Genomic DNA, 14,885 nt, shown 5'->3' on the forward strand with positions numbered 1-14,885 from the left:
AATGCTTTTAAACACCTTTTAGACTGAAGTCACTGTATGCAATATTTACAGGAGAATAGCTACTGCAGTTTCTTTGGGAACAGGCCAAGGAAAAGAGAGGAAAATGTTTCCAATCCAGAGACTGACTAAATTACCCTGGCCTGGAAGAGGTACACAATCAAGTCTAATTCCAATCCACTGCCCAGGAAACTGGCAGCCAGTTAAGCCCATCTCCTCCCCTTGCATATCTCTGTGAAAGTCATACTAAAGCTAGAAATTCCATATCATGGTAACCCAGAGAGCTGTTTCAGCCACCACCTGGGCCCATTCAGCTGGGCCACACATTCTCAAACTGCCTCAAATTTAAACTTTGTATATTATCTTCTTATGAGGGTATATACAGTCACCAAGATACACTCACAGGATAGAAAGAAGACAAAGTCCATCATTCAGATATATACTTATGTCCCATGACCACATCATACCATAACCCAGATAACTAAGAAATAATAATTTCTATTACGTGTCATTATATTTTGAAAAGTATGATTATATTATGGTCTTATGTGTATGCACAGAAATGTTAATTTGTTAAGTATAGACATTTCAAATATGCCACATTTTTAAGCCTTGTTTTGGCTTTTTTCCCCCAGTTATTAATATACCACAACTTTCAATTAATAGAAATGGCTCCTTATGTGACACCAGGGATCATGCTTGGTAAGAGCTGAATTGTGATTGTCAGGCTCATACCCAAGGACAAAGTATGATAGGTCAAAGGGCCTTGTAATAATTTCGTATATCCTAGTGGATGCACATAGCATGAGCTGAACAGTTATCACTTAATTGATTATGGAGTATTTATTCCATATCAAAGAATAGATATGTCAATCTATTATGGAAGATCTGATAGAAAGGGTCAAGTTTTTCCTTCTTTGCTAGGTATTTGGCAAATAATCTTATAATTTTTAGACTTTATTACAGAAATATTATAGATAAATTATAAAGTATAGAAAAAACAAAGGAAAGAAAACCAGATATTTTCAATGATATAAAATCCTGGTTTAGGATAAGAGAATATTTTTTAAATTCTGGAGTGAAAGGAGTATCTGAGTGTCTACTTTAATGTGTACAGCACAGATAGAGCATATGCTCAACTAAATTACCAAACTGAATACGCAATAATTGAAAAGACAAAGTAAATTGATATTCTCCCCCAAAATACCTTACCTCCTGAGTGAGTAAGGATGAACACATAGATTCCCATCATTGTTACACAAGAGCTTGACAGCATATGAAGGAACCTGATATACCCATAACATAAAGTAAATAGTGACAGCTAAAGCATCACCCTATTGCAGCTGTAATAAAAATCCTTGTTCTTAAGTTGTGAAAATACTATTCACACATACCTACATTAGCATTCATGCCCCTCACCAAGAATTATTCCAGAAAAAAAACAAGTTTTATGGCATGAGCAGAGTACAGGAAAAGGTAGTGGTTTACATAAGACATCATACAGAGCTTATTTTTAAAAGGCTCTAAAAAAGGCTCTAAACCTCAGATAAATGAACAATACTTTCACTAAACTACTATATAATCCAATGTAAATAATTTCCATAATATTTCACCAAACAGGGAGGCAAATGTAGACATTTAAATAGACAAACACAAATATTTTATGAAAATTTAGTAAAGACTCTACTAAAGGTAGCAAAGATTCACTTAACTTGATTAATCATTTGGATACAAATTTACTGTTTATAGCTACATAAAATTTTCATCCACAACCAGTGTCATTGGCTGCTGTATAGTTTATAGGCAAATATCTATACATATATACATTATTTGAAGGAAACTTAAATAATCTGTCTGATGCATAGGGGTATATAATGGTATACTGTAACAATAGGCCATTGCCATCATTACCTTCTTAGAGATCAAGGTGGCTACTGCTTCTAAAATGTACAGATTAAATGAACTCCCTTGTCTGGGAAGTCAGATTATTGTCCCTATTCTATCCTCACTAGATAGAAATTCTTCAGGAAAAAACACATACATATTTAAAATTTCTTCTATGAAAAATTTACATATATGTTAATAATATTGTTATGAACAAATAAACCACATTAACCTTTCGAATTTGCTTTGATTCAGCTGCTTTGTTTTTACATAGTTAGCTAACTTCCTCTGGAACTTTTGGTGGAACAATGATTTATTCCTCAGTTGCCTAAAGGCTTCAAAGAATCCATTTAACACCCACAATGCCCACTTAAATCTGTATCTCATTCACTTCCAAAATTCACTCCATATTTTTAGTAGCAACTCAAATATGTAACCAAACACTTGATATCAGGAAGAACCTGGTATCAAGCCTTTCTCAATCAAAACCCACAAATGTGGCACATCTATTTCCTTCTTACAGATAAAACAAAAGTAAAAAAAATCATTTATAACTACAAAAAACCTAGTTGAAATCTTCCATTTGTCACAAAACATGCATTTCTCCATTAGGTACAACAGAAATACATTTTATTTCACTTAGGTGCAACTGCTGGCTGGAAAGTAAAGCGCCTTTAGAAGTCAACCAGAAACAAAACTGAACAGTGCAAGAAGTTGCATGATCGTCTGCATTAGCTGATGATTTATGTGTTGTTGACTGTCATGTAGAACCTTAATTTTTGGTCAAAAGTCTCATATGGTTTATTATATTTCTATAATAATTACTGTTTATAAGAAGGAGGATATCTGAAAAAACTGTAAGTAATCAAAAGAATTCCTATGATGACACACTTTTCCCTTTTCCATTTTCATCTATTATGCACAAAACATCGATACTATGCTCCTGCAGCTAAAGATGGCTCTTTTAACTTTTTACTTATCATTCATACTGTAATACAGAACGAAATACATGGATTGAAAATTGCTTTGAGCTAACCCTGAAAGCTCTAGGTAAAATTAGATAAACAGAAGCATGCAGTTGAATTACGTGCTAAAATTAGTGACAAAAATTTACTCTGAGATTTAGATAAATGCACTGGAAAATATGAATTTACCTGCACTTTAAGCAAATACTTGATGAACTCTGAGATACGGTTATATCTCATTTGTGAAACAATTGTGCACCAATAGTCAGAAATAGCATTGTTGGAGCCCTCACAAGACAAGGTAAATAGACATACTCTGGGCATTGACTCGTTCCTCACACAGCTTAATAGAACAGTCCCTTCCTCATGCACGTGGTCCCCAGCCATCTGAGCTACACAGGCCCACGCTCTCCTCTTTCCCTGAACCTCCACAGAACCAGGCCAAGAGGCACCTCCTCTAACTCCAACGACAGCACATTTCCCTTTATTCAAGACGGAGGCCAGGCCCTGGTCTTCTGCAAGACTCAGTGGCTGAGGGATCTGAGCTACGGCTTTCTCTCAGCCTCCAAGTCACCAACACCATAAAGACAGCACCAGGGAAACCAGAACTCTCACACTATGTGGCCCAGGCTTCTTCCAACAGATGATAATATTTATAGAAGGCTAATACCATTTGATGACATAATACGGGAAGAATAACTATATTTTATCAAATAAGATTTTGGAAAGGATTTTTCATTATCTGTGTAAGCCACACTGTATCCTGTCTTACCAAAACCAGGAAGAAAATTACCCTCTCTGGAACGTAGGGAGCACCTTTTCTGACCACGCACAGGGCGAGCTACGCCCCGCTTTTCATACCTTTGCAGCCACCGATGAGTTGGGTTTCTCCAGCAAGTCCCACAGTTTCTTCCTTTTCTCGGGGCAGCAGGTGTTATCAAACTCTTCTCCCTCTCGCTCTCGCATCGTCTCCGCCTCTCGCCTCAGTTCCTCGTTCATTTGTTCTTTCTTCTGGTGGTATCTGGCTTGGCAGCAGGACTCCAGGTAGATCTCGTCGATGCCCCAGTAATCAAGCTCCTGGCCGAAAGAGAGCGCGCACATTTCTTCCATCATGTGCAGTTTCCCCGTCCGGTAGAAATTGAGGATGGAGGTGAAGGCTCCGGGATGCCGATCGAAGAAATATTCGTTCTCGTTCAGGTTGTAGTCGTCGCACACCTCCAGGAGGCTCTCGTGCGTGTTGCAGTCCCGGAGCTTCCCCAGGCGCGTGCGCGGCAGCCTGTCCAGCGTCCTCCACAGGACTTCGTGGTTGAGGCCCCCCACGTTGATTTTAACTCTCCGGGAGCACGTTTTGCTCCTGATGATGTCCACGGGCTCTGGAGGGAGAGAGAGCGTCGACCTTGAAGTCTTCCTGTTTAAGCCGGGGGGAGCCTTCTCTGCCATTTTGAACCGGACGGAGCCGCAGGGCCGGGGTCCGTGAGAACGAGGTCAGCGGCAGCGGTGTCCCTCGGGGGCAGGCATCGCCGCCGACTCGCTGCAAGAAAGCAACAACCGTTTGGTGACTTGCGTGTTTCTTAGAGTATTTCCTATCCTAGGGGATCACGTTGTTGTTACAACCAGGAGGTATAACATTCATTACTGAATATTTTTGGAGATATAAATCTTTGCTTTAGGAAATGAGAAAGGGGAAGAAGGCAGCACAGTGTTGTAGAACATAGAAGAGGCTACATATTCAATCCCATACGCCTATAGGTTGACAGCTCCCAAATTTGTCACCCCAGACCTCTTTCTGGAGCTGCAGACTGAAAGATCCATGTGCTTGATTGGCTCTTTCCAGATAAAACACAGACACTTTAAGCTAAACTGACTAGGCCTCCAACCTGCCTAACCAGTTCGGGTTCATTCTCCATTTCACATTTCCCCACCCCCATACCCAGTCACCCAAGCTAAAATTCTGAGAAATCCTGATCCACCCGTCCACATCCAAATGAGCACCAGGTCTTACTAATTTATACCTCCTAACCATTGCATAAGTCCTCCAACGCCATTATCAAGTCTCCATTATCACAATGTTGGTTCAAACTCCCAGCATCGCTTGCCTACATTTTTACAACAGCCTCCTAAACTGCATCCCAAACTCTGGTTTCATCCACCTAAAAAACATTCTCCACACAATTACTAGAATGATCTGCTAAGATACAAATTTGACCTTGCCACTCAGGCTTTAAACCCTGTAAAGTCTCACCATTATTGGAAGTATAAAGTCCTACAAGCATTTTAACGTCTGGTTAATCCTACTAGACCCAACCTACCTCTCCACCCTCACCTCTCATCTCTCTGGTCACTATATTTCAGCAACCCCAGACTGCACACACCATTCTGTTTCAACCTCTTGACCTTTCCATGCTGTGTCCTGGAAAGGCCATCACGTTTTCCACTCCCTTTTGACCAACTGCTGCTTGCTCTTCAAGACTCAGCTCAGAATCACCTCTTCCAGAAAGCCCTCCATGATATCCCCACTCTGGGGATTTTGTAGGGGGTTAATAGATGTTAAATAATGAATCATTTCTTTATTTTCCACAGACAGCTGGCCAAAGTAATGTACATGGCCAGAAAATGTATAAATGAAGTTATTGGGATCATTTGCCTAAAATGTATCCAAGTTTATATATGATGTGTATATAGTATGAATGTGTGTGTATGTGTGTGCTTGTATTCTTTTGCTTCACAGCTTTTTTCTCCTGTGTACTAATTCTTTAAAACATTATTGCTGAAGTATTACCTCTTGTCATTCTATTATTTTGATCTACAACAGCAAGCATCTCAGTTGTCTTCCCCTACATTTTTGCAGAAAATCATGGAGCTTCAATTCATCCAAAACATCATCTTTAATGTAAAATGCTATGTTTTACACAGTCGATGGCTTATACCAAAGGGAAAAACTTTCAGATTTAAGAGGGCCTTATAATTAGAATTCTCTTTTAAGATAACACCAATTTCTGCATGCCTCTGGTTTCTCTATCCTGTAAGTTAAATTTATTTCTCCATCTGGAGGCCAAGTATCCTCTCAAATGAATATAAGTCAAGTTGATGAAAAAATATAGATGGGCTACATAAGAAATATTTCAGATATGGCCGGTAAATATACTGGAATTGGGAGTTTTTTCAACTACATAGCTACAAGAATATTTTAAGTATATACACACATTTTCATCACAGATGACAAAAATGCCTATTTTTACAAAAATAAAGAAGAGTTGTAATGATTGGGTCAGTAACTTAAACTCTGGGCTTCAGATTCTTAACCTACAAAATAAAGATAAATAGTAACCTACAAAATAAAGATAATAGTAACTATTTCATAAACAGTATTATGACAATTAAATGAGATAGTTTATGTGGAATGCTATTTTATATCTTAATAGAGTAAGAATATTCATATTTCTTCCTAATGTTTGGTTTCCAACCACTGAAAGAAAACTAAGATTTAAAGCTATTATTAGTGTCTGACAGTTTGGATGTTTGGCCTCTCCAAATGTCATGTTGAAATCTGATCCCCAGTGTTGGAGGTGGGGCTTAGTGGGGGGTGTTTGAGTCTGGAGGTGAATCTCTCACAAACGGCTTGGTGCCCTCCCCACAGTAATGACTGAGTTCTCCCTTTATTAATTCAAGCAAGAGCTGATTGCTTAAAAGAGCCTGGCACCACCTCCTCCCTCTCTTGCTCCTCTCTGGCCATGTGACACGCCTGCTCCCCCTTTGCCTTCTGCCTTGAGTGGAAGCTCCCTGAAGCCCTCGCCAGAAGCAGGTGCTGGCGCCATGCCTGTACAGTCTGCAGAACCGTGAGCCAAATAAACCTCTTCTCTTTATAAATTACCCAGCCTCAGGTGTTCCTTTATAGCAACGCAAAACAGACTAACACTATGTCTATTAAATAAATTTTAGCTTTTAAATTTTCTCCTTACATATATATTCTGTATGCCCAGTAGATGATAAGTGAATAGGGCCTGGAATTGTAGGTCCCATCTTTCGCCTACCGAGTGTGAGACCCACACGTACCAGACATCTCATAGTGTATTTCTTTGGCACCATTGATGCTCGTGTCCAAATTTTGTGTTCAGGTGCCAATGAACCACATGTATTTTAAAAATTGAGCAACCGTATCAGGATCAGGCAAAAACAGCTGAAAATATTAGAGATGGAGCAATTCCAGTGGTGAATCTGAATGTCCAGTCTCCATTAAATTACTCAGTGGTAGGTATCCTGACATCTCAGCAATCCGTATAGATTATGTTAATAGTCCACATAAATAATGATCTGTCAACTAATTCACTTTGAATTTGAATACAAACAGGAAATGAATTTACTCTTTTTGGAATATCAAGTCTTAGAGTAATGCGAAGAAGATACACAGTTTTTGAACAGAATACACTGTCAGATAAGAGGTTTTCCAGAAAGAGAGCTAACTCCAGTGTGATACAAATATCTCATTTGTTTGTGGTCAAGGGCATAATGTGGCTTGCTGTCTTGTAAAACTCATTACTAAAAGCAAATGCTATGTCATAGTCACTGGTAGGTCACCATTTGTCTTAAATAATTTCATTCTTATGATGTATAGTGAATTTTCCTTTTTGTAGAGCATGTCTCTTAAGTGAAGAGAGGTCATAAGACTTAAATTTTGAAATATCTTCTTCACCGATCAAGAACATTCTATTATAAGAAATCCAGTGTTGATTCCAAATCCCACAATAAACGACAGGCTGAAATTCAATGCCCTTTCTTCAAACCTGGGGTAGAAAAACTCAGGGTGAGAGAATGCTCTGTTGATTTCCCTTTCTTAAGACTTAAAGATGATCTGCTCTTGTTGTTACTGTGGTTAATGTTTTTTATTCTCCCTTGGCAGAATGTTCAGCTTGTTAACTTATAAGGAGTGCAGGCTCAAAGGCATAAGTTCTGGAGCAGTCGAAGAGCTTTGAATAGTGTTAAGAAAGTTACTCAAGCCTGCAGAATAAGCCTATGATAAATGGAAGCTGCAGAGCATCAACCCTGATCATGGTACCTTTGGTGAAACTCGCTGAGCCTTTCTGTCGGCCTGGGTGACATTCTCCCTTCTCTCCCTCCTCTGTGGGTTTCCTTCTCACTTGCCCCTATCTCTGTTACACCACGTGCTGCTTATCTTTCTTCCTTTCTTTTCCCTCCCTTCCTATCCTGCTCCTTAGATCATTCCATCCTCACAGCCTCTTAACCAACCACAAAACTAAACTATAGATTTTCAGACTTGCATATACTTCATAAAGTTTTCTACAGTCAATCTTAATATAAATGCCTCCTGGGCTGAAAATACCATGTCTCCCTCCAGATGAGGATAAAAACATCTAAACAGAGTTGCGTTTATTTTTATTTATTTTATTTTATTTATTATTATTATTTTTTTATGAGACAGGGCCGGTCTCTGTTACTGAAGCTGGAGCGCAGTGGCATCATCATAGCTCACAGCAACTTCAAACTCCAGAGCTCAAGCAATCCTCCTGCCTCAGCCTCCAAAGTAGGTGGGACTACAGGCCTGCGCCACCACGCTCAGCTAATTTTTCCATTTTTTTTGTAGAGATGGGGCCTTGCTATTGCACAGGCTGGTGTCAAACTCCTGGCCTCAAGGAATCCTCCCACCTCAGCCTCCCAAAGTGGTAAGATTACAGGCGTGAGCCACCATGCCCAGGACAGAATTGCTTTTAATGGGAGGTCAAATGGGATCTTAAAAGGGGCTCTGACTGAGGCTCAGGACATCTGAGTCCAGTCTGGATGACCTTCCACATCCCCTGCACCTTTCTGTTTGGACTTCAGTGTCCTCACCCATTAACAATGGCATTTCCATGCCTACAGTTCCTTGATTTCCTATGGCACTTGATTAAATTTTTTTCCTACCACTGTGATTCTGTGGCACTTGCCTCCCCACCCCCTCCAATCATTATCCTTACTTTAGACAGAAATAAACTTATCATACTACCTCACAGTCAATGGAAACTTTTATGTCTAGTTTCTTGAGAAAAGGTGGTTTTCATATTTCAAGAACACTTTAAAATTTATCATGGCTTGAAACAGATTACTTTCAGAATATCCTAAAATTTCCATGTATGGTATTTAGTGTTTAGTCGATTTTCTCCACTTTAACTTTTCCTTTTTAATTTATGTTCTTTCCTGCCATATTAATTTTTCTTCTAACAATGAGTCTGTCACTCCCCTCTGGGTTAGGTATTGTCTCTTATCACCCTAGAGCTCTAGGGGGTTTGCAAAATTTATGTTTTTAATTTTGGTAATTAAAGTAGACGCAGTGTTACATTTTTCTCACATATAGTTTTATAAGTGAAATTATGTCTATTATAGTGATTTATTTACCCATAAAACTAATCATGTAATTCAATTCAGTATATAAGTATAATACAAAATGCAATAATTCAATGCTTAAATTGTGCAGATGCTACGCAAGTGTGTAGAATTTACATATATAAATGGTCAGTTATAGGCTGAAGACACGTTTTTATGTCAAGCACAAAATCTCAGTGAATATTTTCTTTCAGCAGTTTGTTGATTTATTTCACCTCGATCAATTGAAAGTCAAGCTTGCAACAAATCAGTCGGCCAGTGCAAATGTACTAAACATCCCTTCATTAGTCTGTTAGAGAAAAAAGCGTCTCTTTAAACAATAAACAACAACAAACATTTGAGTTTTGCACAGCTGCAGGCTGCTCCTACAAGTAGTGTGGAATTATGCTGCCACACGCTCGGGGCCAAACCTGACAAAACACAACTTTCTGATCATGGCATTCTAATTACAGCTTGAAGTTCCAAGTTTGGGGTGGGGGGGGGTAATTTTTTACTGTAGTTTCAAAAATACTAGCATAATGTCATAGACTTGACACTTCCTTAGTGTAGCCAGGCATGGTAAGTCATATGTGCGATCCTGTGAAGATAAAAAGCGAACCTTTCTAAAGGTCTATGTGATGTTTAATGTTTCATTTTTGTGTTGCTATACATGCTGAGCAGGCATTTGCAAACAAACAGCTCCGAGACCTTTAAGTCTGTATCACTCCATGTATAGCTCTAAGGCATTTTCTTAAATTTTTATACTACTACTTATGGTATTAACTAGTAAGTGTTTGTAGTAGTTATTTCCATTTCAGAAAGCCACAAAGATTATGTACAATATTTTCTGGAGAGAAAAGCATCACAATTGTTAGATGAAAATTTAATCAATGCATTTTTTTATCATTTTATTACTTGCTGAAATTTTGAAAAGTACCACCAAAATTTACTAATGAAAACCAATAAAATTACAACAAGCTAAAAACAAATCAAACTTATTTTATATGTATATAATATTTTAAAGTAAAGTCCCAGAAACTTTAAGCTATTCTAAAAAATTCAACAAACCTAGATTATTTCAGAATCTGGTCAACAATTTTAATGTATTTCATACTTTTTATTGTTTTTTTAATATGTCAAGTTCTAGTAACATCTGAAACACTGTCCTTGTCCTCAGAAAAGTGGAATGTGGCACTTCTTTTCTGTAATCAAACACTGCTAATGTCAATACGTTCCTTAATTTTAGCACAACTATATACTTCTTTGTTTAAAAAAATACAGGACTTTTATCCTTGATATAACCGATGCTTTTTTTAGATACACTCAAATGAAATTCTAAAAGCTTTGCTTTCAGTGATCAAAGGAAGCATTGTGTTGCAGTAAGAAGGCACAAGGCAAGTAATAAGTAGGATATGTAATACGAGTATCTTTCAATATCAGATGTGTTCAGATTTATAAATAAACTATTTTATTTAGACATATAATATGATTTGTCTTCATCAGCATAGATAATTCTGTGTGTGTGTGTGTGTATGTGTGTACGTAAGTTTGCTATACTTAGGGAATAAAACACTAGATTTGTCTTTAGAAAAATGGTGAATGGACTTTTATGAGACATAGCTGACAAAAAAAATCGTTTTTTACTCTGAAAAATATAACATTGAGTTATAAAGCATCTTGAACCTTTTATGAACTACAAGGTACAGTCATGACTGGAAATTTTTAGTCTGCTTCAAAACACACACACAAAAAGGCTCAAACTTTTATATGAGCATTCAGCCATTCAGCTAGTGGGTTTTCTATTGTAACAGTGAAAGTACCTTTTACATTGGGGCCCAAGAAATATCCTTTTAAATGTCTCCTTTTGCAAAAGTCTTCCCAGAGTCACAGTGAAGTAAAGGGGATAAATAAAGATGAAAGGTGATGAGAAAAATAAAGATGGCAACCAACAGAGAAACTATTGGTACTGCTGAAAGGGATGGGAAACAATTGTCCACCCTGTAATAACCTGAAAAAGAAATCACAGTCACTACCTGGTGTTCTATGTGGATGATACAATCTGCTGTGTGGGTGGTTGACTTAAACTTCAAATTTCATTTGGGTGCTCGGCATAAGGTAGATTTAGCCTCCATGAAACCAAATAAATGTTTATAAAATTTGGATAGGATTTGGACATTTTATTAGGTTTCTTCCAATAAAATTTAGCCTTTAGGTCATGTCATGATTGGTCTGAGATGTTCAGGGGTAAGATTCTTGTTAGAGAAATGTTTCTTCTCAGTAGGGCTCTGTTTAATAGTTATAATACACTTTAAATTATGTTCCTGTCCCCATTTCTCTATAATCAAACACATTATAGGTAATGTGCCTTTATTAAAAGCTCATATACTGAGGATTAGTCTCTATGACTTCAACATTACACAATGTATTATATACTCCCATGTTCTGAGAGTAGAATCACTGAATGTGGCAGAAGAGAGCTTGGATATGAAATGGTCCAATTTCCTTGTATCCACCTTCTTAAACTGAGATCAAGATGCACAGAGGTCGCATGACTTGGTAGTTGCTGGGCTTGAACTAGAACTCAGATCCTGAGATGTCTAGACAATCTCTACTGCACCCCACCTCATTATTCTTTGCTTTTCACCTTCTAGTAAAAGATTTTAAAAGCTTTAATTTCTTTGACTACCCCCATGTCAAAATATTGATTCAAACTACGCCGAGCTGAGATGAGTTATCTCCCACATATTGTTCATTTCAGTAAAGGGTGATGGCTGCAGTCAGGCAACCTAGTTGTGCTCTTGTAAAGAGATTCACTTCGCTTCACAGGATCACTCTTTCCTTCCTGTGCTTCCCTAGCGCTAGTTTTATGATCGATCACCACCGCCTCCCACTCTGGACCCCTGTAGGCAGCTCTGCACACTGTAGTCCAAATGCCAGCAAGGCAGGGCCACCTCTGGTAGGCGATGCTTCCATGGCTTCAGGCTGTCAAGATTAAGACACAGCACAACCCAAAGACTGCAAGGTCTGTCCTCTAGCTACCCCTACGCTTCTATCATGTACCCTCCTGGCCCTCACTCTCTTTCCCTCACTCTCTCTCTGTTCTAGACACTTACATTTCTTTTAATGTGCCATTAATCCTCTGCTACAGGGAACTGGCACATCTATTTGTTCCCCTCTTCACCTTCAGATATCAATTCAAGGATCAAGTCTTATCATCCCCTGATCTCTTTGACTATAAAACAATCCTCCTATTTTAAGAATTTTTAGAACCAGGTAGTTTTCACCTGTAGCAGTATTTGTCACAATATCAGATTTATATTTGTTAGGATGATTACTCTGATTTTTTTTTTTTATTTTTTTTTGAGACAGAGTCTCGCTTTGTTGCCCAGGCTAGAGTGAGTGCCGTGGCATCAGCCTAGCTCACAGCAACCTCAGACTCCTGGGCTTAAGCAATCCTACTGCCTCAGCCTCCCGAGTAGCTGGGACTACAGGCATGTGCCACCATGCCCGGCTAATTTTTTGTATATGTATTTTTAGTTGGCCAGATAATTTCTTTCTATTTTTAGTAGAGACGGGGTCTCGCTCTTGCTCAGGCTGGTCTCGAACTCCTGACCTCGAGCGATCCACCCGCCTTGGCCTCCCAGAGTGCTAGGATTACAGGCGTGAGCCACCGCGCCCGGCCTACTCTGACTATTTTATTAATATTCATCCTTTCCACTAGACTCTAAGTTCCCTGAGGACAGGGATCATGTCTGATCTTATCCATTATTGTATTCCAAGTGACATACAATAAATATTAGTTGAATGAAAAAGTAAATGATCAGATTTATGTATACATATATTTGTTTACTTGTATTTAAAAACTATTTACTCTCATTCCCACTCCCCAAATTTATTATGTCTTCCATGTATGAAATCCTCCCTTCCACATTCCCTGATAAATTGGTCGATTTCTTAAGTTTGAAATTTTGCAATTTTCTACTTCTCAGTGAATTTTCTACTTCTCAGCTTGCATGCATTCACACCTAGAAGAGATATTCGGGCCAGAAAAGCCAATATGATGGAATTTCCACCAATAAAAGAATAAAGAAAAATAGAATAAAAGAAAGCATCAAGATTAGTGAGTCCATTTTTTTCCAAAAGATAAGCTTATACCCTACAATAATGATCATTTTTGTCTAAATAATATAATGTATTGCCATGTGAAGACTCAAAGGAATAACTCTATAATGATGAAAATACAAGCAGAGCAGTATTTGGATTGGGAAAATAATTTAAGGTGAAAGGCACAAATCTTCCCCAATGTATTCTAATCACAATACATAGGTGGCCATATGCTATTGTCTGAATGCTTATGTCACCTAAAAATTAATATGTTGAAATCCTACCCCCCAAAGTGATGATATTAGGAAGACCTTTTCGGGGTGATTAAGTCTTGAAAGCAGAGCCCTCATGAATGGAATTGGTGTCTTTATAAAAAAGGCCCCAGAGAGCTGACTTGAACCTTCCACCATGTGAGGACCCAGCAAGAGGGCACCATCTATGGAGGAAGGAGCCCTCATCAGACACTGAATCTGCCTACACCTTGATCTTGGATTTGCCAGCCTCCAGAAGTGTGAGAAATAAATTTCTTTTGTTTATAAGTTACCTAGTCTAAGACATCTGATAGTAGCAGCCCCAAAGGACTAAGATATCCTATCTTCAGACTCAAGGCAGACCACCATCAAAATTCACCTAAGGATACTTATCATAGCTACAGCCATACGTACCTTTTCTTTCTTTCTTTTTCTGACTACTCATATTCAAAATAACATGTTCTAGATTCTAGCATTAAAAAAAGTTTCTAACAAATCAATAGTATTAATGGAACTAATTAAAACATTGGAATTTGCCACAAGTAATTGTATGCTTGATTTTTTTCCTGTTCATTATTAGACAGAAAAGGGAAGAGGTTTGCTGAACTGTAGACACCACCATCTCCACATCCCTTTTGAATAATGTTTTCCATCCACTCTTGTCATCAGTGAGGATCATTAAACAGCATTTTTTAGTCATCCATCTGTGTATGGCACATTATAAATATTCCTCCCCTCACCCCTATCCCCTCTTTCAATCCACCATGTGTCTCTGTGGTTTGAAAAGCTAGGGAGCTACAACAATAATAAATAATTAATGGTAAGAACGTAAGGCAGATGGACGAGATGACCTACTATCATCTATGAATCCTGGGATGCTAAATTTACTGCTAGTAATATAACAGCACAATTTGATAAGAAAATATCAAAGCACTTGGCAAGGAAAATGAACTCATTGATTTCCATCAACATTTTCTAAAATAAAAATGTGAAAATTAGGGACCACAGATGGACCGACTGAAGCCCTGAGTTCATGTGACTTATACCAGATGATACAGTCTTGAAATAAATAATTTGAAAAACAGTGTGGAGAAATCATAGAAATTATGATTGCAACAGTATAATAGAGAATGTTACCTTGGACCAAGGGAGAAAATATTAAAAAATAAATGGTAGCTATTGTTCTCATTGAAAAGAGTAGTGTGATTGAGAGTTGTGAAATTCTAGATTGTTTTTTCTATTTTCAGTTCTTCTTGAATGTTGTTATGTTTTTTTTTCTTTTTTTTTCTTCAAGGAAAGAACTAGTTATTCTAGATTTAGAGATGGTGAT

At 38.0% G+C, this 14,885-nt stretch overlaps 1 protein-coding gene across 1 annotated transcript in view; it reads right to left on the minus strand.

Annotated features, from left to right (window-relative positions):
- Positions 1–14,885, minus strand: part of KCNB2 (potassium voltage-gated channel subfamily B member 2) — a 381,621-nt gene that overhangs the window by 337,677 nt on the left and 29,059 nt on the right. The window contains exons 2-3 of the mRNA XM_045560419.1: positions 4,785–4,789; positions 3,708–4,373 (exon numbers count right to left, since the gene is read on the minus strand). Of these exons, the coding sequence (XP_045416375.1) occupies positions 3,708–4,286 (579 nt within the window). The 5' untranslated portion in view covers positions 4,287–4,373; positions 4,785–4,789. The remainder of the gene's footprint in view (positions 1–3,707; positions 4,374–4,784; positions 4,790–14,885) is intronic.

This window comes from Lemur catta, chromosome 9 (genome assembly GCF_020740605.2).
Source record: "Lemur catta isolate mLemCat1 chromosome 9, mLemCat1.pri, whole genome shotgun sequence".
In the NCBI taxonomy this organism is placed as follows: domain Eukaryota; kingdom Metazoa; phylum Chordata; class Mammalia; order Primates; family Lemuridae; genus Lemur; species Lemur catta.